This window comes from Acipenser ruthenus, chromosome 13, assembly GCF_902713425.1.
Source record: "Acipenser ruthenus chromosome 13, fAciRut3.2 maternal haplotype, whole genome shotgun sequence".
Taxonomy (NCBI): Eukaryota; Metazoa; Chordata; class Actinopteri; order Acipenseriformes; family Acipenseridae; genus Acipenser; species Acipenser ruthenus.
This window is the reverse complement of record NC_081201.1, coordinates 13,269,409-13,297,188: the sequence shown is the minus strand read 5'-3', so window position 1 is coordinate 13,297,188 and position 27,780 is coordinate 13,269,409. Positions and strand designations below refer to the sequence as shown.

General features: G+C 38.4%; 1 protein-coding gene and 1 long non-coding RNA gene across 3 annotated transcripts; one reads left to right on the top strand and one right to left on the bottom strand.

The window, feature by feature from the left end:
* Positions 1–163: 163 nt before the first annotated feature.
* Positions 164–25,494, bottom strand: LOC117418439 (uncharacterized). Of its 2 annotated transcripts, none has more exons than XR_004546814.3 (3): positions 24,852–25,494; positions 24,515–24,633; positions 164–194 (listed from the first exon to the last, which is right to left on the bottom strand). It is a non-coding gene; the product is annotated as an uncharacterized LOC117418439 (long non-coding RNA). The 2 variants fall into 2 exon arrangements; XR_009330824.1 differs by lacking the exon at positions 164–194 and adding an exon at positions 886–2,449 and having other exon boundaries at positions 24,852–25,493.
* LOC117418438 (uncharacterized) lies at positions 15,143–23,317 on the top strand. The gene is made up of 2 exons (XM_034031497.3): positions 15,143–15,282; positions 21,308–23,317. The coding sequence occupies exon 2, from the start codon at positions 21,320–21,322 to the stop codon at positions 22,472–22,474; it is 1,155 nt and encodes a 384-aa protein (XP_033887388.1). The 5' UTR covers positions 15,143–15,282; positions 21,308–21,319; the 3' UTR covers positions 22,475–23,317.
* Positions 25,495–27,780: the final 2,286 nt, after the last annotated feature.

Here is a 27,780-nt window from a genome sequence, read left to right as displayed (position 1 = left end):
TCAATTTTATTGAGGATTACATTGGGGATTATCTCAAACAACCCAGCAATAGGGAAAAATTGCCCAATAATTGATAATGCAGCCTTTGTCAGTTTCAAACCGGCTATCGCAACATCTTTCCCACTGTTATTCTCCATGTTTTCTTGTTGTTTTTTTCCGGGCAATGGGCAGATTACAGTGTTTCCAAGTGGTCACTGAAAAATAAAACAGTGGTTGATTACAAATGTATGCTTTTGGAATCTCATCATATTAATACTTGTACTGTGATTCTTGAAATGTATTTTTGTTTACGAAGTCGCCCTGGATAAGGGTGTCTGCTAAGAAATAAATAATAATAATAATAATAATAATAATAATAATAATAATAATAATAATAATAATAATAATCATCATCACTTATATTTGTGAAGTGCAATTCCTGTCATAAAATCAGTGATGGCCCTTTAAATATTGGGCTTATTCACCATGCTAATGCCTATAATAATGATAAACGTTAGATACGTTAAACGTTAGAAATGTATGCATGTGGACAAATGTCATATGCATTTGTGCTAAATTATTTGAATTGCTCTAATTAATAGAAAACATATTCTGCTGCAATGTAGATCATGCAACAAAGGGAGCCGAGATACACATTCTAATGATGATGATGTTCTCCACACTCTTCTACAGCCTTATTCATTAAACAATGGTTGATTATTAGTGTATGCTTTTGGATTCATCATCATCACTTATATTTGTGAAGTGCAATTCCTGTCGTACGACATCTCAACGCGCTGTACAAATCCCCAAACAACATTTATATAAAACAATATGAGGGAAAAAAACTAAAAAATTAAGAAACTGTATGTAAAAAAAAAAAAAAAAAAAAAAAAAAAAACCATAACAAGATACATTAAAGCAATTCATCAAACAAGGACCAGGACCGCATATACACAATACAACTGAAGTGGGCTACTGTGCCCAAGATCGCATATTTCCAATCTGAAACACGCATTACTCTGGGGAGTTATTGTAACACGGTAACTAGCAGTACAGGCTAGCAATGCCCTGGGAGACGTATTAATTTTTTTAAATCGCAGGAGCGTATTCAGCAATATTATTATTTACATCTTAGCAAAGCCCCCCTTATCCAGGGCGACTTCTAGTCGTATACGAAAAATACATTTTTAAGAATCACACAGTACAATTATTAATACAATTAAGAGCAAGATACAAACTACAATGACTTCAGTTCTAGTAAGTACAAATGTAAGACGTAATACAATTCAATATCAGAGGAGATAACAGTGTCAGTGATGAAATGCAAAAAACTACAGATTGAATAACACTTGTGGCAGATTACAGTAAAGTACTCTGTAATGTACAGGATTAAATGCAGTAAAATAGGGAGCAGATAAGGGTAAGTTAAAGTGCATTAAGGCAAAGTGAAATAGTGTCCAGAAAGAAAAAGAGGTGCTGTCTGAAGAGGTGTGTCTTGAGGAGGCGCCGGAAGGTGGTCAGTGACTGGGCAGTCAATATTATTATTATTATTATTATTATTTATTTCTGAGCAGACGCCCTTATCCAGGGCGACTTACAATCGTAAGCAAATACATTTCAAGTATCACAGTACAAGTAATAATACAATTACGAGCAAGATAAAAACAATGACTTTGGTTCAAGCAAGTACAAGTGTGACAAAATACAATTCAATAATACAGCAGATGTCAGTGATAGTTACATCAGGATATGATTAAATACAAAATACTACAGATTAAACACTTGGCAGATTACAGTACTCTGAAGTACAGGATTAAATGCAGTAAAATAGGGGGCAGATAAGAGCAAGTAAAGCACATTTAAGGAAGGGTGATAAGTGTCCCAGGGGAAAAACAGAGGAGTTCTACAGGTGCTGTCTGAAGAGGTGAGTCTTAAGGAGACGTCGGAATGTGGTCAGGGACTGGGCAATCCTGACATCTGTAGGAAGGTCATTCCACCACTGCGGCGCGAGGGTGGAGAAGGAGTGGGCTCTGGAGGCAGGGGAGCGTAGAGGAGGTAGAGCCAGTCTTCTAGTGCAGGCGGAGTGGAGAGGTCAAGTGGGGGTGTAGGGAGAGATGAGGGTCTGGAGGTAGCTGGGTGCAGTCTGGTCAAGGCATCTGTAGGCTAGTACAAGAGTCTTGAACTGGATGCGAGCAGTGATCGGGAGCCAGTGGAGTGAGCGGAGTAGTGGAGTTGCATGGGAGAAGCGAGGCAGAGAGAACACCAGGCGGGCAGTGGAGTTCTGGATGAGCTGGAGCGGACGAGTGGCGGACGCAGGGAGGCCAGCCAGGAGGGAGTTGCAGTAGTCTAGGCGGGAGAGTACCAAGACCTGGACCAGGAGCTGGGTGGCGTAGTTGGTGAGGAAGGGTCGGATTCTTCGGATGTTGCTCAGGAAGAATCGGCAAGTGCGTGCCAGAGTGGAGATGTGCTGGGAATAAGAGAGGCAGGGGTCCAGGGTGACTCCGAGGTGACTACAGGCATTTTGTTAGTGGCAAGAACAATTAATGGAAAAAAAAACTATAAAATCAAATGTATTTCATCTAATATGATGTCAAAACACTCATTACGTGTTGATTGTTTGATTATATACTTTTGTCACGTTGTTTAATAAAACGAGTGGATATAAAAATGTATTCCTACTGGAAAACAACGAACGAAGAACTATTTAGAGGCAATAATCAAGATTAGTGTACATTATTTGTTGTAAAGCATGGGTTCTTAAACTATGTGGAGCAGTGTGGAGTAGTGGTTAGGGCTCTGGACTCCTGACCGGAGGGTTCAATCCCAGGTGGGGCACACTGTTGCTGTACCCTTGAGCAAGGTACTTTACCTAGATTGCTCCAGTAAAAAAAAAAAAAAAAAAAACAGCTGTATAAATTGGTAATTGTATGTAAAAAATAATGTGATATCTTGTAATAATTGTAAGTTGCCCTGGATAGGGGCATCTGCTAAGAAATATAATAGTCTGCTAAGAAATAGTAGGTATGAATAGTATGTGAACAAAGTGGGTCGTGAACACCTTTCTACTGGGTCGCATTGTAGGAAAATGTATTGAGTAATTTGTATAAATTATCTGAAGTAAGCCAGTAAAACAGGCAAATTTCCAAGCATCTCACTGGTCCCATTAAGACTTTTGAAATGTATTATTATCCAGGGTGAATTACAATTGTTGCAAGATATCACATTATTTTTACATACAATTGCATTATTTTTACATACAATTACCCATTTATACAGTTGGGTTTTTACTGGAGCAATCTGGGACTGAACCCACAACCCTCCGGTCAAGAGTCCAGAGCCCTAACCACTACTCCACACTGCTGCTGTATGTTTGATATTTTACTTTTTTATATTTTATCATTTTCAAATGAAATGGGTCGCAGCACAAAGGCAGTGAGACAGTGGCTATGTTTCCATTAATATCAAAGCCAATAACATGTTATGCGCATTTGAAAGCGGACAAACTGGCCGAAGTGATGACTTTGTGGGCAGACCTAAAGTTATTCGCATCGAAAACTGAAATACGCTAGAAAAGTTGTTTCTATTTAAAGTTCTGCGCATTAAGGCACCTTAATTCGCATTTTCTGAAAATATCAACTTTCCTAAAACCCTGAGGTCTAGGGTTTTTAAAAGTTTGAATAAATGTACACGTTTTGCGAATTATACCCATTTCCATTGAGCTTGTTGCATTTTTTTTTTTAATCCGTAAACTTGTATCGAATAAATCTACTGCAATGGAAACATAACCACTGTTCTGGGTCCTGACACCAAAAAAAATGTAAGAATCTCTGTTGCAAAGATTCATAAAAACTAGTTTATTATGGCAATATGTTTTCATTAGGTTTTTAACAATTACCATTTTGATATTTTCTTTATTCTATTATGTTGGTTAAGCTGTTGATTTCGTGCTGATATTTTCATATTCTGTATATATATTTACAATTTTTGATCATATTATTATTTACATAAAACTTGTATGTCCTACAGAATTCAATCAAAGAAAATGGTAGTAAACCTCTGTTCTAATAGTATGTATGTATTGTAAAATATTCGCTAGAGTGTTCTGAACAAAACAATATCATTTATAGGTCTCTGCTGCTAAAGATACATTTATTGAAGATTTTCAAAGACAGGAAGGGCAATCACCTAAATATCACTCGGGTCAAAGAATGTTTGTAACTTGCCCAAGCATCATGTTTTTTCAACCAGTATTGTAAGGGCCCTCAAGTCATAACACGGCTTTGTTTCTTTGAAAATAGCATGACAAATATGTCATTATGAAAAAAATGTTTAGCGATTTTATTTTTTTCCCCAAAAAACAAGACTAAATATAGTGTAAAAAATTTAAAAGGTTTGAATGGTTTGTGAAGTCCTGTAAAATGTTCCCCAGAGTGTCATGAAACAAGGACACCAATTTCTAAAAAAAATGGATATTTAGTGACTTTTTAGGAAGAGAGTCAAATTGTCTCTAAAAACATCCGGTACTGTGGCTGTGTTTTCGGAAAAACGTCTGGTCTTCAAACAGGTTAAACCCATTGATACTTGGTTATTTTTTGATCCAGGTTTTAACATGATCACTGTTGCTTGTGCAAAGTGCACTGGGGTCACAGGCCCCACAGAATTTTAAACCCCTCGTGTTTTGGGTTGTGCCATCAGGGCACGCTTGCTGTGAAAAGACTAACATTTTCCTAAAGCCGGACCTGTGATACGAACAACCAATTGAAGAGCTGCATTCTCTGCGGCAGTCAAATTATAACTTAGCCGAGCCAGGACAAACAGTTCTGTTTCAGTTTAATTTCTGCCTGTTTTTATGCAGCTGTCCAATCAGCTGAATTTCGATGTTGCTAATTATACAGAGACTGTTAATTTATTGAGAAATCATACAGTAGGCCTACGTTTACATGCAGGCAGTACTTGGAATACCATGCGTTCTAAATAGCAATACCATGCCATGTAAACAGGGTATTCTGAAATTATTATTGTTATTTTATTTCTTAGAAGACACCCTTATCCAGGGCAACTTACAATTGTCATATTATTTTTACATACAATTACCCCATTTATACAGTTGGGATTTTTACTGGAGCAATCTAGGTAAAGTACCTTGCTCAAGGGTACAGTCCGTTTTCCGAATGGCAATATTCCGAACACATATTCGGAATTGGAATACTAGCCTTTGTAAAGACGTTGTCGCTGCTTCTTTTTTTTTTTTTTTTTTTAGGTCGTTCCCAATTTTATTTTTATATTATTCTCCCAATTTAGAATGGCCAATTATTTTTTAAGCTCAGCTCACCGCTACCACCCCTGCGCTGACTCGGGAGGGCGAAGACGAACACACAGTCCTCCGAAGTGTGCCGTCAGCTTTTTTTCACACTGCGGACTCACCATGCAGCCACCCAAGAACTACAGCGTCAGAGGACAATGCAGCTCTCGAGCAGCTTACAAGCAAGCCCACAGACTACAGCGGTCGCTGGTGCGCGGTGAGCCGAGGACACCCTGGCCGACCTAATCCTCCTTCCCCCTGGGTGACGCTCGGCCAATTGTGCGCCGCCCCCTGGGAGCTCCCGTCCACGGTCAGCTGTGGAATAGCCTGGACTCGAACTCGTGATGTCCAGAATATAGTGCGCATCCTGCACTCCACGTGGAGCGTCTTTACTGGATGTACCACTCGAGTGCCCCCGTTGCTTCATCTTCTATAGTACTTTTATAAGACGGCGGTGTGACTAACAACAAAACTTTTGCAGAAACTGTACACACATTTATTTACAGTACCAAACTGGTTGCCAACTACATGGAATTTAATTATAGCAGCTTATGATCATTTGTACAGTTGGCGACTTTGTACAGTTGGAGACAGAGAAAGGCAATGCAGCCTGAAGAGCTTGCACAGATGATGGAGCAAGAAGAAAATACAGATGATTTTGGAGGATGATTTTGAAGAATCTAGTGATGAGGAAGTACATTTTTCTCTTATTGAGGACTCTGATGAATCGGAGGCAAGTGACCACGAACCAGATGCACAACCGGAGAGCAAATGGAGACGCGCATCTGTAAGTGCGGATGCTTTCACAAAAATCCCTTTTACTGTGAGAAATAAGGGATTTCAAGGTAATAATACTTTGAGAACTGCACTGGAGATTTTTCAACTTTTCAACTAACGTTTTGTTTACTGAAATTGTGAATGAGACTAATAGACATGCGAGCGTAAAGCTAACAGGACCGCGGCGTCACAATTCTATTTGAAACTCCTGGAAACCTGTTACATTACCTGAGATTAAGGCATTTTTTGGTGTTGTGCTGAATATGGGACTGAATGTAAAAACAGACATAAAAGAATATTTCTCTGAGGAATGGACCGACAGAATGCGGTTTTGATGTATTCAAGAGATCACGTTTCTTGCAGATCTTTTGGATGCTGCACCTTTCCCCTCCCCCACCCAGGTGCCTCAGAGTGCTTTTGTTAGCAGAGGACAGAAGGTCAGGAATGTGGTCAGCTACATAGACACAAAATGCAGTGAGCTATTCATCCCAGGTCGAGACATTTGCATAGATGAGAGCACCGTTGGCTTCAAAGGAAGGATTATCTTCAAGTGCTACAATCCTCAGAAGCCTACCAAGTGGGGTGTGTGTGTTTGTTTTAGCTGACTGTGAAGCTGGTTATGTTTCTGCTATTGTTTCTTACTTTGGCAGCCCAACTACAGACTCCCTGCTGAGACCAGACATGCCGTTTTCATCAAGGATTGTTCTTCACCTGTGTGAAGCATTGCTGCAGACAACAAATGGACATGGCTTTCATTTGTTTACAGACAGGTTTTACACAGGTTACGACCTGGCCATGGAACTGCTCAAAATCAAAATCCATCTTACTGGAACAGTAATGGCCAATAGAAGAGGATTGCCAGCACCAGTGAAGCAAGGCCTCAAACTGAAAAAAAATGAGGCAGTTTCATTCAGCAAGGACAACAATGTCATGGTGGTAGGATGGAAGGACAAACGGCTAGTGCTCATGTTGAGCACCTTCCAAGGCAGTGACTGTGAGAAGGTACAACGCACCATCAAGCGAGAAGAAATTCAAGAGCTGGACAAGCCTTCAGTGATCTGCGATTACACCAGCAAGATGGGTGCAGTGGACCGGGCGGATCATTACTGTGCCAGCTATGCTTTTACAAGGAAATCTCTGAAGTGGGGGAGGAAGATATTCTTTTGGCTGCTGGAAGTAGCAATTGTGAACAGTGCTATCCTGTTCAATTTGATGAAGGTGGAATCAGGACAGCTACCTGTTCGCCATAAAACCTTCAGGAAAGACTTACTGGTACAACTGGTGGGAAATGTGCGCAACCCTGGCTCCAGAAAACGTGGTCGTCCATCATCCACAGACAGAGAGGAAAGACTGAATGAAAAGCCACATTTCATCGCAAAAAATGAAGGAAAGAGCACCAAAGACAGTGCAGTGTGCAGTGACAGAAAGACAAAAGGGGGGAGAAGAGAGACTGTATGGTTCTGCAGAACCTGCTCAAGGCAGCCAGGGTTGCACCCAGGTGACTGCTTTGAAAGGTACCATACCATGGACACATACAGATAATTTCTGTCAGTGTAAATGCCTTTTTTTGTTTGCAGACCTCGTCTGATATAAATAGTTATAAAATTGATGAAAAATTGTTTTTAGTTATTTTGTTTTTGTTTTTTTTTGTTTGGCAATAGTGCAATTGATTTGTAAAAAGTGTTGCACCTGTCTGATTATTCTAAAGGTACTATAATCAATTTTTTAATTTATATATATATATATATATATATATATATATATATATATATATATATATATATATATATATATATATATATAAAAATAATAAAAACATGTTTTTTGTTCACAATTTTGCTACTGGTGTCTTTGTGTAGGGAGCCCTTTGGATTTACACTGCTTTGTTCCTTTAAGCAAATAAAGTCACTTTATTTCAATTTAAACTGCACATGTCTGAAATTTTATTTTTTTTCATAAAAATTAATTGGACCTGACCAGCCTGACAGCCGCACAATAAATGGACTGCAAAGGGTTAAAATGTCTACTGAAATTTGAGTCTCTTAATGAAATGTTCCCAAATACAAAATTTCAAATATTTAGTTTCCATAAAACTTTCTAAATATAATGAAAACACTAACATTTTATTCACAAGTTTCTTAAACCAACAATACCAAATACTGTATACATTATAATTACTGACATGTGTAAAATTGTATTCTTGTGACTGTATGATGTTAAAGAGGAACTAAAATAAAAGATAAACAATCCCACCTTGCTGTCTGAATGTGTTTGGTTATTGTATAATAGTATGCTCCAAAACATCTGCATAATGCCACACTGCCAACGTCCAAAATGTACCAGCGGACCATGCTTGTCTCACTAGTTAGTGTTGCTATATGGACATTTTATAGCTAATGCGCTGCTACATTAGGAGTACTTGTTTTTGGACGTTGGCAGTGTGGCATTATGCAGATGTTTTGGAACATACAAAAGGTGGGATTGTTTATCTTTTATTTTTCATGTAACTGCCAAGTTCCTCTTTAAGTATTAAAATATTTGTATTGTTCTGAATCTTAAAATAAATTTGGCAGATACATAGTTGAATCTGTAAAGATTACGTTATACTTTAAAATCAACAAATAGATAATACATTATAACAAAATGTGTTTGTATTTCTCATGCTTTAAGTAGTGATATGTAAGGTATGAAATGATTCATATCTTATGTGGGCAACATGAATCTGAAGGTTTACCAGAGATAGGAAGGAGCACAGTGGAGTTATTAATAAAAGAGACTTTTCTAAAGTTACTTTTTAAAACACACTTGATGGACAAGGGTGTGGAAGTAAATTTTTTAGAGTTCAAGGACACACCTTTCCAGAAGCATTTAAACTAGAAAGGGGGGAGAAAACAAAAACAGTAAGACAACTATTAAATGTATTTATCTTAATACTAGAAGTCTCAGAAACAAAATGTTAGAGCTTGAAGCTACTGCACTAACAAGTAACTACGATGTGATGGGTGTTACAGAAACTTGGTTGTCTGAGAGTGATGGAGACGAATATAATATTAGTGGGTATACACTGTATAGGAAAGACAGGCAGGACAGAAGAGGCGGAGGGGTAGCGCTATACATAAGAAATAGTCTTGAAGCCCAGGTGTTAAATCAGGACAAAGGAAACAATGCAGAATCAATATGGGTCAGAATAATGGACACAAATTCAAACGGCATAATAATAGGAGCATGCTATAGACTGCCAAATTCAGACGCTGAGCAAAATAATCTGTTATACAATGACATTCGAAATGCGTGTAGAAAAGGAGAAGCCATACTAATAGGGGATTTCATCTTCCCCCGTATAAAATGGGAAAACCCGATGGGGGGCACGACGGATGAAATTGAAATGGTGGAAATGACAAATGACTACTTCCTAACGCAATTTGTCAAGGCACCGACTGGAGGGGAGGCATGCCTTGATTTAGTCTTGTCAAATAACAAAGGCAGAATAACTAAAACAGACATCAGAGATCCATTGGCAAACTCAGAGCACAACATGGTATCATATGAAGTATTTTTTAAAAACCCAAAAGTAATGATTAAAGCTAAGGTTTACAATTTTAGAAAAGCAAACTATGAAGGTATGAAACAGAGACTAACAGAAGTAGATTGGAGTAAAATAGAGAAAACATCCACAGAAAAAGGATGGCTGTTTTTTAAAAATGTAGTTCTAGATGCGCAAAACAATTACATCCCAAAAGTAGACAAATCTAAACCTAAAACAAAATGGCCAAAATGGTTTAATAGATCAATTGAAAAAAATATTCAGCAAAAAAAGGCACTTTACAGAGCGTTTAAAAGGAACCAAAAACAAAGTACACAGAAAGAGTACTTGGAACTGCAAACACAAGTCAAAAAGGAAGTTAGAAAGGCCAAGAGAGAGATAGAAATCAATATTGCTAAGGGAGCTAAAACCAATTCCAAAATGTTTTTCCAATATTATAACAGCAAGAGAACATTCAAAGAGGAGGTTAAATGTCTAAGAGACACAAATGGCAAAATCACAGACGAAGAAAAAAAAAAATAGCAAATGTATTAAATGATTACTTTTCACAGGTTTTTACAAAGGAGGACACGGACAACATGCCCCACATGTCAACCTGTTCCTATCCAGTTTTAAATAACTTTAGCATAACAGAGGCAGACGTGTTAAAGGGACTAGGAGCTCTTAAAATAAACAAATCCCCTGGGCCGGATGAGATCCTCCCAATAGTACTCAAAGAAATGAAAGAAGTTATTTACAAACCGCTAACCAAGATCATGCAACAGTCTCTTGACAGAGGGGTTGTACTGACAGACTGGAAAATAGCAAAAGTAATACCGATCCAGAAAAAGGGAGACAAAACCAAACCGGGTAACTACAGACCAATAAGCCTGACTTCTATTATATGTAAACTTATGGAAACTATAATAAGATCCAAAATGGAAAATTACCTATATAGTAACAATATCAGCGGCAGCAGTGTGGAGTAGTGGTTAGGGCTCTGGACTCTTGACCGGAGGGTTGTGGGTTCAATCCCCAGTGGAGGACACTGCTGTTGTACCCTTGAGCAAGGTACTTTACCTAGATTGCTCCAGTAAAAACCCAACTGTATAAATGGGTAATTGTATGTAAAAATAATGTGATATCTGTATAATGTGAAATAATGTATAATGTGATATCTTGTAACAATTGTAAGTCGCCCTGGATAAGGGCATCTGCTAAGAAATTAATAATAATAATAATAATATCCTGGGAGACACTCAGCATGGTTTTAGGAAAGGGGGATCGTGTCTAAGTAACCTGCTTGACTTTTTTGAGGATGCAACATTGAAAATGGATAATTGCAAAGCATACGACATGGTTTATTTAGATTTCCAGAAAGCTTTTGACAAAGTCCTGCATAAAAGATGAATTCTCAAACTGAATGCAGTAGGGATTCAAGGAAATGCATGCACGTGGATTAGGGAGTGGTTTACATGTAGAAAACAGAAAGTACTAATTAGAGGAGAAACTTCAAAATGGAGCGAGGTAACCAGTGGTGTACCACAGGGATCAGTATTAGGTCCTCTGCTATTCCTAATCTACATTAATGATTTAGATTCTAGTATAGTAAGCAAACTCGTTAAATTTGCAGACGACACAAAAATAGGAGGAGTGGCAAACACTGTGGCATCAGAATGATCTACACAGCATTCAGAACTGGGCAGACACATGGTATTGCATGCAGGCAACAAAAATGTGCATTATAAATATCATATGGGAGATACTGAAATTGAAGAAGGGAACTATGAAACAGACCTAGGAGTTTATGTTGACTCAGAAATGTCTTCATCTAGACAATGTGGTGAAGCTATAAAAAAGGCCAACAAGATGCTCGGATATATTGTGAGAAGTGTTGAATTTAAATCAAGGGAAGTAATGTTAAAACTTTACAATGCATTAGTAAGACCTCACCTAGAATATTGTGTTCAGTTCTGGTCACCTCGTTACAAAAAAAAGGTATTTGCTGCTCTAGAAAGAGTGCAAAGAAGAGCAACCAGAATTATGCCGGGTTTAAAAGGCATGTCGTATGCAGACAGGCTAAAAGAAGTGAATCTGATCAGTCTTGAACAAAGACGACTACGCGGCGATCTGATTCAAACATTCAAAATCCTAAAAGGTATAGACAATGTCGACTCAGGGGACTTCTTTGACCTGAAAAAAGAAACAAGGACCAGGGGTCACAAATGGAGATTAGATAAAGGGGCATTCAGAACAGAAAATAGGAGGCACTTTTTTACACAGAGAATTGTGAGGGTATGGAACCAACTTCCCAGTAATGTTATTGAAGCTGACACCATGGGATCCTTCAAGAAGCTGCTTGATGAGATTCTGGGATCAATAAGCTACTAACAACCAAACGAGCAAGATGGGCTGAATGGCCTCCTCTCATTTGTAAACTTTCTTATATTCTTGTGTTCTTTTTTCTAAGGATAACTACCAATCAGGTGACATTCTGGGTCAATCTCAAATGATTGGCAGATGTTTCAGAACACCTCTTACGTCAATTTTAAGGCTGGGATTTGAATAATTTGAGGTCTTGATTTTTTCATCAATTGTCGACCAGTTATTGAAGAATCAGCTCCACACATTGGAGCTGTAGGAGACGCATTCTTTGAGAAAACCTTTCTTCAACTTAAGAACTTTGATCTGCACTGAAAATTGAACTCTGAACTGAACTGCAACTACAAGAAAATCTCTTGAAGGTGAAACAAATTGTATTTTGATATCATTTTGCAAAGCCGAGGTATTTAACAGGGTAGAGTAGGCTTTTGCAGTTAGAAGATTAAAATCAATCCCCAAGTTACCCCAATCAACTTTTGAGGTTGGATTTTAAAAGAAAACTTCACACTTAGTTCTTGGAAAACTAACTATTTGCATTCAAACTCCAGGACTCCTAAATCAAGATTTACACATTAATGGACTCTTTCCACAACTGGACCTGCCAAACTTTGAGGACATTTCTGCTCTTTATGAGTTAAAAACCCTATCTTATATTCGAGCCAATACAGTAAATAAATAATAAAACACTTATAATAATTCTAACATAACACATATCGTACCGCGAGTGAGTATACAGCAAACTCCCTTTATTAACCTTGTATGTAGACAGCCTCAGCTGATCATACTCAAAACTAGGTCAACAGCTGGCATTTTCCACCGGATTGGCTCATTTTAAGCCCTGAATCTCCTCTTTCCATAGCGACACGAATCATGCAGGTGGCTATTAGATGCCTGAGTAATACTGACATGCAGTTAAATGTGCCGGTGGATTGAAAACAATGGGGTTGAGTTAAAAGGGCTAATATGCACACAACACACAAAAACAAAAAAATGCAAGGAAGGTGTTCGGTTAACAGAGGTGTTCGGAAAATGGAGGTTTTCCTGCAAAAAGAAACCGCATAACTTACAAGTGCAGTGAAGATCGAAGCATTTCACAGCACCAGTCGAGGCAAATAAGCAGCATCGAGGCAAATGAACCGGAAATACTGATATTAATTCTAACATAACACTGACATGGTCGATTCACACGGGACTAAAAATACACACCATGAGTGAGTTTGAAATTTTACAGGAGGTCCCAATGCCTTGTAAAATAAGTGGAGGACCGCTGGAAAAATGATCTGGGGTAAAACAAAATGGATGATTCGCACAGGACTACATTTCACTGATGTCAGTAAAAATTCCAGAGCCAACTGTGTACGCAAGATTACAAGGGTTACAACCATTCGACAAAATATATAGCAATACAATACAACAAGCATGTATTTTCCAGAACAAGGATTTGCATGTGTTTGGTAATGAACTGAATTCATTAAACAAAAACCACACACATCAAAACTAAAAGCAGGAAGTTCAACCCTGGGTCAACTGAGTGAGAACAGAAAACTTTATCAATACCTTTGTCATTTTCGGTTTTATTTTCCATCTCTTTCCCTCACATTAAGCCTTAATTCACATGACAACTCCGAGTAATAGAAGGTAGCGTGCGGTGATTAGTGTGATTTATGTCACCCAGGAAGAGTGCCATTTACTTTATAAAGGGATGATAGTGGATAGAAAAGCAGGTTTCGGACTTGTGATCAAGAAGCCGATGACAGAAGGCTGGTCTGGGCGACCCCCGATTCCTGGAAAACATAAAAGTTAGTACCCCATACTCAGAGCAAGAGTCGAGCGAGAGACTTGGATGCGGATGCTATGCCATATGGGGGAGGCGACAGAGGCCCCAACTCAGTGGGGCCGAACGGATTCCGGATGGAGCCCTTGAAAGAAACTCGGGAAAAGAGAATCCCTATCCCATTGCTGAAAATAGAAAAGATAGCTTACTGCCGGGAAGTGTGTTCACTATCCCATTGATGTTAGTAGGGACACAGTATCCGGCTAAAAGAAAAGAAGGAACGCAATAGGGGAGAGATTAAACTGACAGTAAAGCGCATGAGCTGCAACAGGACAGTTTGTGTGGCCGGGGGTCCCGCTGGTACGAGTGCCTGTAGCGAGTAGATGATATGCCCAGAGGCTAGGAGAAGTGAGATCACTTCCCACCAGCGGGAAACTGGTGCAGGAACGACAGTATCAGAAGAGGATGGAGGACAAACAACTCTCAAGAGAGGGAGGGACATGGAATTGAAGTTCTTATATAGAGAGAATGACAGAAATAAATCAGACGCAGGAAGTATCAGGTTGTTATGGTCACAAGATAAGTATCATATTATAGAAGTAGAACAGATCTGGTGTAGGTAAGGTTGCTAGGGTCACAAGATAGGTATCGGATTACAGTAGTAGAACAGATCAGGTGCAGGTAGAATCAGGATGCTAGGGTCACAAGATAGGTATCAGGTTAAAGTAGTGATTGAGTAGAAGATAGAAACGTGACTCTCCGCTGCCCCCCGAAACACAACCTAAAGATTAACCCTAAATAGTTTGTCAGGTTGGATATAAAATAAGGGCTTTGCTGGAATAATATAGAGACCTATACCAGAGCCGCAACAAGTTAGATAGCCTATCCCACAAATACAACAACACTTATTTTTAAGACACCCCAAAGCTTGTAAGAAAAAAAAGAGAGAAAAAGAAGGCAGATGCATTTTTGTTAATTACGAAAACAGTCGAACTGTTTTTTCTGATGAAAAAAGCTACAATTGAAAAGCAGATGCCCGTGTATATTTAAGAGAAATACTGCTGACGAATAGTGACAAATGTACTGAATTTTTTTTGCGTGACAGGATGCAGATTTTGAGGACACAAGTGGACCCAAAATAAAGTTTTTGTAACCACAAAAGGAGAAGTTGAACTAAAGATTTAGGAAAGTGTATAACAATTATACACTTTCCTAAATGTAGTTGTGACATTGACCATTTAGGAAAGTGTATAATTTTCATTGGTTTTGAAGTACTGAATATGTATGATTTACATTAACATGTAGCCAATAGGCAATTTGCCAAAAGGCGTTGGTTACTTGTAAATGGTTAATTTTGCATCGGTCCTCCTGTAGGGGCTGGAGTTGTCAGAAACAAAAAAAACCTATAAATACCAGATTTAAATAACAGCAAATTGAACTAGACCGACGGACGGAGTTCGATCAAACTTCCTCCTTATCTGTGCTCAGATCGGAGACTGACATCCCCAGTTCATCCCCAGCTCTGACATATTTGTTTGCATTGTGAGTATGGTTTTCGTTACCCATATACTATTTTGCTTTTACATGTTCTGAATTGATTTTAAACCTGGTGTTGGTCTCTGGAATCTCTCAGAATTAAACATAATCATTTATCTCTAATTATACCTAATCTGATATTTCAGGCAAGTTTTAAAATACATTTGTGTTCTACCTGGGTATAACCAAACTGTTAAGCATTTAAATAATGACTGCTAGAAAATTTGATGTTTTTTAGAAATAACTTTTCAAAAGTTTATTTCAAGCAGCATTTCACAGTTTTCATTAGTTTTTGTGTTTTATTCAAACAGAAAATACAAAATCAGTGTGTATTATTTGGTAAATCCTAAAAGTAACTGTTCTATATGATTATGCCTTCCAAATAAATAGTTTTTAACTGTTAGTTAAACTCATAGACACTCGAGACATAGTTGTGGCAATCTCTGTTGGTTCTGATGACTGTTCTGGTGCTCTGTGATTCTAGTGTTCAAATAAAGTTAATAAAGTGCACTTCAGTTGATCCTACATAATGTAACATGGTTTTACTGTAGTTTCTTTGTTTACTATACTTGCTGTAATAAAAACTAACACTAATTTCATAGTATGACTATACATTCAGACTATACAGCAATTTATACTAATGTAATTGCTGTCATAAAAATGTGTTAATACAGAATAGTTATAGCTTGTGATGGGGTGCAGCCTGTTTTGTGTTTTTGTGTTGGTCTTGTTGTGTTTAGGGTGAATGTGAGCGAGTTTGCTGTGTGGATTGGTGAGTGAACGAGTTTGTGGGCGCAATGCAGGGAATGTGCCTGGGCTAATAAGGTTCGAATTGCCCAATAGTCCAGGCACCTGTATATAAGGGGAGTGATTTGGTATGCTAGGTTGGTTGAGTGTTTGGGAGAGAGCAAGAGTGTGTTGGAAAGAGAAAGTCTGAGTTTTTGTGTATTTAGTGGTTTTGTAGTTTGTGTCGTTCTGTTTTGCTATCGTGCCCTTTTGTTTGTTTATTGTTTATTAAAGTTCTTTAATTTGCCCGCACTCCTCCAGGCTGACACTTTTAGCATTATTTGTTTGCCAATGTTTTCAGTTTTATATGTCAGGTTTTGCTGGATTGCAGGGAGAAAAATTGTACATAAGCTAAAACTAAAAATGTATAGGAATGAAATATAAAGCAAGCAGTTTTAGGGAACAAGGATTTGCTGAATTTGGCAACAAAAAAAAAGTAACTAAAAGCAGGAAGCTTAACCATTGGTCAATTGAGGAAGCAGAGAAAACTTTATTCTTTTCCAGGAATTGACGGGGAGGTGGGAGGGAAGATGGGAGGAGCCGAGGGGAGGAGGTAGGGCAGGGTGGAGGGGAGAGGTAGGAGGGGAGTTGAGGTACTTTAAGATTGTTGTGGGAGCAAATTGTATTTATTTTTATGTTTTTATTTAATCGATATTTAACCAGATAAATCATTTGACAAGATTCTCATTTGCAACTGACCTAGTGTGAGCCGATCTGTGCTGTGTTTTTAGGCTAGTGACTGTGGCAAAACGATTTCTTAAAAATAAACTTGGGGCTCCGGAGTCGGAGATCGCTGGTTTGAATCTGGGCTATGCCATTGACGACTATGACAGGGAGTTCCCAGGGGGTGGCACACAATTGGCTGAGTGGGGGTGGGGAGCGCTCAAGTCACCAGCACTCAACCAGCGACTCTTATGGTAGCCGCTCTTATGGTATTATTCTATAGCGAGGAAATTTTTAAATAAAAGTTTTTTTATTTGTTCAAATTCCCTGAATTCCATTGCGGGATGACAGTTATACATAAGAGGTATAGGTATGTTTGGAAATGCTGATCTGTGATTGGCTGCTTTCTCATATGTGATTTATAATAGTTGGTGCAAGTGTCAGTTAATAATGAATTAACTCTACATATATCTCCCAGTGATGCAGCATGATCTGAACGTTGGACGTTCGTATTGGCTGTGTAGGATTTGTAAAGGTGGATAATTATTAGTTTTTAGTAGCAGAGATGGTTTTTTCAGAAGAATGTACCCCTTGTTTTAATATAGTTTGAGCACTGCAGTGAAAGTGTATCTGTTTGGAGCTGACTGAGCTGACGGGTAGCCACGCCTGCCTGTGCTGATGGCCGGTCTCAATGGCCAGGCCACTGTGCTTACTGAGCCTGTATTTTAAGATCTGTGTGTGTTGTCTTCCACCCTGGTCAGGTATCAGCAAAAGGCAGTCATGTGTTTTTAGGGCCAGATAACATCTCTCTCTCTCTCTCTCTCTCTCCTCTCTCTCTCTCTCTCTCTCTCTCTCTCTCTCTCTCTCTCTCTCTCTCTCTCTCTCTCTCTCTCTCCTCTCTCTCTCTCTCTTCTCTCTCTCTCTCTCTCTCCTCTCTCCTCTCTCTCCTCTCTCTCCTCTCTCTCTCTCTCTCTCTCTCTCCTCTCTCTCTCTCTCAGCACTGGTTGTCAACCCTGGTCCTGTGTCTGCTGGTTTTTGTTATTGAACACTTAATTGAACTAACAATTTGCTTAATTAAAACTTTTAAATTGTATGCCTCATAAAGTGTTGGAGATTTCAAGTTCCTTATACAATTATCTGTGCAAAAAAAAAAAAAAAAATACTTACAGGAGCGCTACCCATCTTAAAATAAAAACTAACAAAGGACTTCAACATCATTAATATATATATATATATATATATATATATATATATATATATATATATATAGGTATAGACAATCAAAACCTCTTAATATCACTGAGAATGAGCAAAAAAGTTTACCGTGTGCAAAACTCCATAAACTACCACGAGCCTTTTGGCAATATTAAGTAAGCAATAAGCCATGACAGGGTGTTGGTTTTGGTGTAATAACTACACGCCCAGGATGTAGTAAGGCACGAGGCCGCAGGCCTGGAAGTGCAGTTATTACAGCACAACCAACACCCTGGAGTGGCTAATTGCGCTTAGAAAATGAGTTACTAGTTTTTATAAATATATATATACATATTTTATTTTAACTATGAATAAGGTTTATTTTTTCCTGAATCTATTACAATGCTAGGAAATTGTGTTGTGTGTATGTGAACTACTGTTACTGTCTTTTCCCCCCCTCTGTTAAGCTGCTTGACGAGTTCAGCTGCTTGTACGTGGCTCTCTCTCTTTAACTGCACACTGCGGTCGGAAAGTGGGCGCGGAGAGAATGGCAGCTCTTGAATGGTACATAAATCACAAAAGTACCCTGTTTGACAGGTTACAACATGATTGACTGTGCCTGAAATTCCACAACAGAATGTAGGCAGGATTAATCAATAAGTTCTGACGCGCTGCATCAAAGTATTATGGCCCTGTTGTCTTAAATCATAAAAGAAGATACACATAAACAACAATTCAATACGCGTATCATTTTTAAAATAAGCATTGAGGAGGGGTCGCGTGATAAATATGCTACACTTTCATTGGTCACTTTGGTAATACGTTGCCTAAATCACTTACGCATTGCGTCTATACGTTATGGCCCCAATGGATTGCCCTACGCGGAGATTTCATACAGTTCGCAAAGCATGTTAGTACTCTGGTCAGCCCCTCGGCTTTGTTCCGTGTTTCTAATCTTCAGCAGTCCCAATTTATCTGTATTTATGGAAATTGATGACACATACTAGAGAGTAAAGAGGTTTCAAACACACCCGACAATTTGCTCGCAGGCCTAGTTATTTTCTTCTATTTCGACTGAAGAGAGGTTGGAAATTAAAAGCCTGGAGGCTCATCAACCACCTGACATAAAATAAAAACAACAACAAAGGTGCTGTACTATTAGATCATGGTCTGGTGAGTGAAGAGAAACAAACTTTTTTTCTGTTTCTCATACGTTTTATAATTGGAGGGGATGCAGAATCGACCAAAAATGGAATCAAAGATTCCCAGGTCTTATATAGTATTGTATGTCTTATATCGTATTATATATTGCAATGATATTTAATAATCAGATGCGGAGATGTAATTCAAAGTAAATTGAAAATTCATTAATGAACACAAATCACTGTGGGCTATGACCACGCTAAAACAAATTCTTATTATCCGTATTTCCAAAAAAAAAAAAAAAATCTATCCCTCCAATCCACAGAATACTCTCCTGCTCCTCACACTCCTCTCAACCAACCACCATGTCTCGAGCCCACAAGCATTCCATCTCCCTGGAAACTGCCCCCGCCCCCTCCATCCTGACCAGCCAACCAGATTATTCCGTCCAGCACTCAATAACACACGCACGCAGTACCCTCCGTCCTCATCCAATCCGTCTATGATCCAATCCATAGATGTAGAATTTATAGAAACTACCTAAATGGGCAAGGCCCAGACCCTAACAAACGCACAAAATGTTTCAGATAGTTTTCAGAATATTACGTTTTCTGAAAACGAATTTCGCTATCAAAAGTCAAGTAAACACTGTTTTTGTAAAATATGTCGAATATTCCGAAAGTCAGTTTTCAATTATATTCCACACAGAAGAGAGACATTGTCTGATTGCGCTTGGTCATGTAAACGTACTGAAGGTTTTGCATTAATAGAAGATAAAACGGAAAAAAAGAAACACAGAAAATAACCCTCTTATTTCTTTTGCTCTTTTATACTTCAGTTTCACAGAATGACCCCCCCCCCCCCCACACACACACCTTTGAAACTAAAGTTTCACATTTGCCCCCTTCTGTCACAATGAGATTTGTAATTTGTAGTTTGTAATTGTTTATGAAGAAGATTTTGTCAACACATCATCATGACTTATGCAGCTGCACAAAATCTGTCCATGAGCAACAGCCATTATTCTGAGGACATCTTTGCTGCCTGGACTTCAAACTTTTGAATATATTTTAGTTTTGCTCTTTGTTAAACTTACTTTGAATTGTAAAAATTAAAAACATTCCTCCACAACACAATGACTCATGGCTTAATTCTCATTGGAATACTAAAACTGCTAACAGACCGACTGAAGCCATCCAAACTCATCTGATTTGAGTTTGCAGATTCCACTACCAGATGGGATCAGATGTGCTCAGTTTTAGTTTGACGTCACAATTGTGTTTTTCCCGACTGGGTGTTGCACACTGAAACTGAATTAGACTGACCACAAGTGTATCCTGGTGATTGTAAAATGTGGTGTCTGTAGCCGCATTGCAGTTTACACTGAGAAACATCTGCTTCAGAACCGGTACTGTGCCGCGACTGAGCCACCTCGAGAGACGGTTCAGTGGTGGAATAAAGCTTCACTGCAAATTCCTGGCATTTGCCATTTACAATTAAAGTGATTCCGCATCACAGACACAGCGATTTGCTTCAATGTATACATTCCCTTGTACAGTATACTGTATAGTAGCTCTCAAGAGGATATATTGTACTTGTCTTGTACAGTATACTGTATGGTAGCTCTCATGAGGATATATTGGACTTGTCTTGTACAGTATACTGTATGGTAGCTCTCAAGATGATATATTGTACTTGACTTGTATAGTATACTGTATAGTAGCTCTCATGAGGATATACTGGGCTTGTCTTGTTAGGTATACTGTATGGCAGCTCTCAAGAGGATTATTATTATTTATTTCTTAGCAGACACCCTTATCCAGAGCGACTTACAATTGTTACAAGATATCACATTATTTTTACATACAATTATCCATTTATACAGTTGGGTTTTTACTGGAGCAATCTAGGTAAAGTACCTTGCTCAAGGGTACAGCAGTAGTGTCCCCCACCTGGGATTGAACCCACGACCCTCCGGTCAAGAGTCTAGAGCTCTAACCACTACTCCACACTGCTGCCCCACTGTTCTCATCTTGTACAGTATACTGTATGGTAACTCTAAAGATATATTGGCAGAAAACCACATAGTAACTGAAAGCAGGGACATTACAGTTGATTGAGGGAGTTTACACAACTTTATCAAAACATTACGTTTCCAAGAATTGTTGTTGTCTTGTTGTCCCTTACCTGTTAGCCAACTGGCTTAAAATAAAAACTAACTGTTTTCTTTGTTTTCTTCTTACAGCCATCAAACACCATGGATTGTGTCACTGAACACAACAATTTTCAATTAGCTTTGGAAGTACTACAGCAAGTTATTGAAATGACAGATTCAAGTTTAAAACCATTAGTTGATATATGCAAACCACTTTTGGAGCTTGCGTTAGGTGAGCAACAAAGCAAGGAACAAAAGTTCATGGCTGATGAGTTCTTAAAATTACAGGATGAATTAGAGCAAATTTCAAAAATGGCATCAAAAGTAAAAAAGCAGATTGAAATCAGTGGAGTATATTTGAAATATTCTCCCATTGAAGAAAATCTAAGGGACGCGATAAGGAATGTGAAGGAAATCCAGTCTTACAAACCAGTGAAACAGTCAATGATTGAGGAATTCCTGGATGAATACCCAGATGCTTTAGATATCGAGGATAACCTTAAGAATCTCTACAAAGGAGTGATGGAAAAATCCATTCTGGATATCAAAAAGACAAGCCCTCGCGACATTGACGAGGGCTGTGCTTGCATTTATAGACTGTTGTGCAAAGGAATCTATGCTTTGATGAACCATAAAGTTTATACCAAGCAGACTGAAGACGACCTGAAGGCAACAATGGATGAGTGGTCCAAGAAAGCTGCCGACATTCTGCGCAAAATGAGGGAAGAAATTAATGCCTACCTGAATGATTTTCCAAATCAGGCAAAAGCTGATGTTGAAAATGTCTGTTTGGAAAAGGGAAGCGCTGTTTCTGGGGACATCCTAAAGATGTTAATTGAGAAGTATGGCTGGGTCAATTGGTCAGTGAGGGCTTTCAACCCTTCGACTAATTTTGTCCTTATTTCATCTGGAGAGTTTCATGTGATCAAAGGTGAAGGGCATTTTAGACACAAATATCATAACACGATAATTGTAGTGTCCTATAATATTAACCCACAATCCCTGGTTAAAAGTCAAATTCACCAGTTGATTAAGAGACAAATTAAAAAAGCCAGCATTGAGGAAGCAGCTGAGAGTGTGCGTAGAAGTCTTCCTCACTGTGTGGTGCACATTATCAAGGGTAACAAGACCTGCGCAGCACACAATTTTCCAGTCGAGTATCACTATGAGGGAATCCACAAGAAACGCTTCAAGTGCTGGTCTGTGTTCGTTCATTCAGAATACGCACTTCAGGAAGACTGCAGACCTCTTCAATAAGAGGATGGGATATCCGGTCTCATAGGTGTGCGTGGCGTTTGCATGTGTTCGTGTGGGTTTTCACCTCTTCGTGCTCCGGTTTCTTCCCACCGTAGCAGCTTTAAACTTTTATTTCAATTTCTCTAACATGTCAACTCTTCGACTGCCTTTGTGATCCAACTACAGGCTGCCCAAAAGCTTCTCCAAACTGATTTCAACTCTGAAAACTTTCTTTGAATGGAACAGCATTCCAAAATCTAAATCTCTTTTCACACTCAAGTTATGAGGGAACTATACCATTTAAGAATGATCCATTTTAAGATTTGAAATATTCATTCTAAATTTTGAATTATCAATGTTAAGTTTTTTAATTACCTGTTTTAATTACCTATTTTAAAATGTTTTGATTGTCTATTTTTAGGTGTTTAAGTGTTTATCTATCTTTAGTTTTTGCTTATCTATTTAGACGTAAAGTTTGAATAACCTATTATAAGTTTTTAATAATCTATGTTAAGTTTTAATTATCTATTTTGGGGGTTTGATTATCCATTTGAGATGTTTAAGTGGTTGTTTAGTTATTTTAAGTGTTTAAGGACAATGACATTTGAGAACAATGACTGCAGTTTAAACTGTTACAACAGAATCTGAGGACGTGAGGTTTCCAAAGAACTTTCTGGGTTACTATAAAGAGTACCACATTAAAGTACATTGAGTGCATTATCAAGGACTAAAAGGATAAAAAACACATAAACCAGCCAATCTAGAGGACAATTAGTGTCATAAAAAGAGTTAACCATTGTGTGACAGGGTGACAAAGAGAATAAATGCATCAGCTGTGAAAAACAGACTGACACTTTTACCACAGATATTGTGTGAGTGTTTTTCCTGAAGTAACACGACAGTAAGTAACTGTTCTTGACTACAGAGGTCAAGCAAGACACATTCCAAGGAAACCCTGAATATTGTGAACACCCCCGACGTGGAGTAATACAGGTCGGATAATTCCCACCGCGACACCACTTTAAATTCCTCCCAATGATATCTGTCCTTTAATTTACCTGTATTAAGAGACCACCTGTCTAACATGACCAGTGACCACAATTCTCTTACCCAGCAGTGGACTCAAACCTCTATTAAGCAAACCATTTTTGTCTTTTTTTTTTGTACGTATAACATTATGAAATGGAAAGGAGAACTGGCATGTTCATTGCTTTCACAAAATAAATTATTTGTAAATGCATTAGTATCTAAATGAATGTAATTCAATTACAATGCTTCCTTTTGTTCATATTCCATCTTCGAGTCTTTTACAGTGTATGTTAAACAAACAATTACAGGGAGGCATGTCAGAAACAAATATTAAATCTTTTAAGAGACCATCTGTGTTAAGAAGTCACTATTTGACTGTGCCTTGAGTGCAGGTTTTTTGACTGCACTTTGAAAGCAGGATATTTTTCACTGCTTGGTGGAGCGGAAGTGCCCTCCTGTGGACAACAAGTAACTACATTCTACTACATCTATTGCTCTTTGTAGATTCACAGGTAAACGCTGGTGCTGCTACACTACACATGTTACTTCTAGATAATAGTTTAAATCAGGGTTTCCCAATTGCGGTCCTGGAGGGGCGAGATTCTTCTGGTTTCCATTCCAGCTCAGCTCTTAATTACCTAATTGGCTTGATTGGAACCATTAACCTTTTTTTTCTAAGACCTATACAAATGTTTAAATCGGCCTAATAAGCCCGGTTCCTCAGTGAACAATGTTACTTTCCAGGGTTTTCTTTTGGTGAAATATAGGTAAGCAATAACACGACAGGGTGTGGTTGGAGTGTGTTATCCCGCTTATAAAATGGATACAAAAATACACAGAAAAAACAAAAACGAAAAAAAAAAAACTACAAAAAACGAACAATTCTATTATTTATGCTACCGCTTTGGAGAAAATATAGTCCATCAGACAAGTTTTATGGTGGTTTTGAACATTCCCAACAATAATACAATACTAGGCTATTTTATCTCAGCCGGGATTAAAACACAATTGTAGCCCTGCCCAGCTACTTACCTCGAATGACTGAAGCTAGTTAAAACGTGAGTACATGCCGCCGAGGACGTGCTAGACCCCGTAGAAGGCCGAAATTCAGTTCCAGGCTTCGCAATGCGCTAGGCCGCGATGGTCGACAACTAGTAAAAAGAAACGCATGAAATAATTATGAAAGATGACAAAACCATAGCGACTGTAAACATGTAACCCACTAAAATGAGTGATATTTATTTTTACGCGCTGTATTTAACAGAAATATCAACAAGGCAGCCGATCTTTATTATTATTATTTTTATCTAGCTTTATTACAGCAAACCCTGCTATTTTTAAACAAGAAAATAAAAGTCCAATCGCTTACCTATTAATGAAATATAATACAGGAAGGCGGCAATGCAGGACACTGAAGACACAGCATATCACAGCATATTTGTAGTGTTTTGTAGGACGGTAGCATCTGGCATTCGGTTACACATTGAAAGTAACGTGTAGCATGAATAATAATAATGATTAACAAAAAAATTCATTCAAAATCCTGGCCCTCGGTAAGTTTAAGTGTACGGGAGATGCAACACCCTGCAATTGTTATCTCGCGCTATAATGAATAATGCTACGTCATCGCCTCAACTGTCTCAGTCGGGGATGCTTACTTTAGTTAATGCTGAGAGGTAAGCAAGTGTAAAGCAACGCTATAAAATCAATGTAAAATTCCCAGTATTCATTTTAATCATTAGTATTACCTTAGAAACGCCACCATTTTCTTCATTATTATAATACAGTCACTTCATTTAAATAACTCCTATTTTGTGTTTAGAATAAATATTATTACATTACCGTTTTGCTTGGGGGTTTCCGCGGAAATAAAATATTAATTGTATCGGGGTTTTTTCCGTCATTTAGTTGTAGGGGGCTGTAAAGGACGTTGACATTGTTGGTTTTTTTGCAAAAATAAATGGGCAACCGGAGGTAAGAACTTATCAATCAGGACAATGGCATTTAAATAGTAGGCTACTTCTATTAAACTGTATCCGTTGTTGGTAATGTGGTTTCTTATCATGTGATTTGGTACAGTGATCGGTAAACCGCTGTACTTACTAGAACTGAAGTTACTGTATTTCATCTTGCTCTAAAATTGTATTACTAATTGGACTGTGATTCTTGAAATGTGTTTTTTTTTTTTTTGTATACGACTGTAAGTCGCCCTGGGTAAGCGGGGGTGGGGCGTCTGCTAAGAAATTAATAATAATAAAGTAATAAACTCTGTTGACATATGGTGGTTGGTCCCCCTAAAAATGAATTCCAGTCCTGAAAAAAATCCACTGAGCCATCCGTACCTCTTTGAAATACCCGCAGTGCATCAATAACAAGTTTGAGAAAGAAGTGCAGTAAAATATCTGAAAGAATGCATAAATTAATACAAACTGATTAATTAAACTACAATCATTTCATTTTTTTTTTTTTTTTTTTAGGAGTAGTGGGCACACACTCACAGACCCAGAATTAGGCACAACAAACCATCAATTACTACGATCAGCAATCACAATACAACAGTGTAAAATGTATTGAATAGTTTAAAACAACACCTAACAATAAGAGCAGCAATGTGCAAACATGCTAATAAATACATCCATCCATCCATTATCATAACCGCTCAATCATTTATAGGGAAGACGGAGCCTAACCCGGCAGGCACAGCACTACACCCTGGACAGGACGCCAGTCCATCGCAGGGCACCACATACACACAGACAGACACTCATAGGGCAATTTCGAGTGACCAATCAGTCTGAACACCATGTATTTTGACTGTGGGAGGAAATCAGAGTACCCGGAGAAAACCCACGCGGACACAGGGAGAACCTGCAATCCACGCAGGCAGACAGACAGACAGACAGACCCCTGAGGGTGGAATGAAACCCAGGACCCAGGAGCTGTGAGGCAACAGCGCTGCTAATAGCCTAAATACAAATCATCATAATAAACAAATGCACCAAATCACACAGCTCATCGCAAATAGATACAAATCAATAAAAAAAACAAATGTGCAAAGTGCAGATTTAATTATTAAAGTCAACTGTTCTATTTTATACAAAGCGTGTGAGTTCTGATACAGACAGTGCCGATCATTTTCAAGTTGTAATTATGCACGTATTGTGAGCTGAAGTTGGGTTCTATGCAGGCAATTTTAACAAAATAATCCTAATAAAACACAAAAACAGTACGTAAAAAAGAGGTATGTAAACAAACGGAAGGTAAAACACTCATCGGGGGAACGGCAGACTGTCAGGACAATTACCTAGGGTTACCATATGGCTCCAGATTAACCGCTTTGAGACAGACCAGGATTTCAAAATTCCCCCCGAGACTGAAAGTAATTCCCATAAATGAGCACCTTTTCTGAGATTAAGCCTGTTTTGGTGGAATTGCTTGTGCGCAGCAAACAAGTCCAACTGATCAGCTGCTTCTGATCAGATCTTAATGAACGAATAGCTAATCTATCGATAGAGCAACGAGATGATGATGCTTTGATTGTATTTGCAGAATATTGGCGATTGAATATTAACAAACAGAAAATAAATAGCGACTGGCTGCAATTCATTCTTAGTATAATACAATTATTTGAAACGCATGCAGGTATTAAGCACCATTATTAATTGTAACTAAGGATAGTTCATTTATACATCCATTTATTTAAATTTAGGGGCAAGTCTGAAATCCCGTTCTGTCTCACATGAGTAACCAGCCAAAGTAGTAGTAAACAACTTGCTGTTTTGAAACGGTATATGTTAAACTAATCACCATTTAAGGATTGCAAAACCACTAGCAAAGGCAGAAGCTCACTGGGAGAGAATAATCAAATTGGCTTACTATCCTACAACTCTTTACTGCCACTATACACCACACAAACAACATTGCACAGGAAGCCATGCCGCCACCGCCCCGACAGCCTCCCTTTCTCTTGCATTGTTTCCTGCATTCCGTTTTCTTGCTGCAGGCAAAACCATCCTTTTAAATAGACGGGCGTTCTAAAGCTAAAGTAATTGCAAACTGGTAAACACAAAGTAGCAACCTGCTACATAAAAATGAATAAAAGTCACCTGTCAGCCATTTCTGAACCTATTGAAATGGACACATTTAACAATATAGGGGATTACTTTAAACCGGACCCCAGACCACAGTTTGGGAACCTCACAGCTAAGTAAAGAGGGAGGGGTTTCTGAGATCATTTACAAGCCAGCCTCCTTCGTCTGTGTGCATGTCACAGAACACACTGATGGGATAGTTGCTGG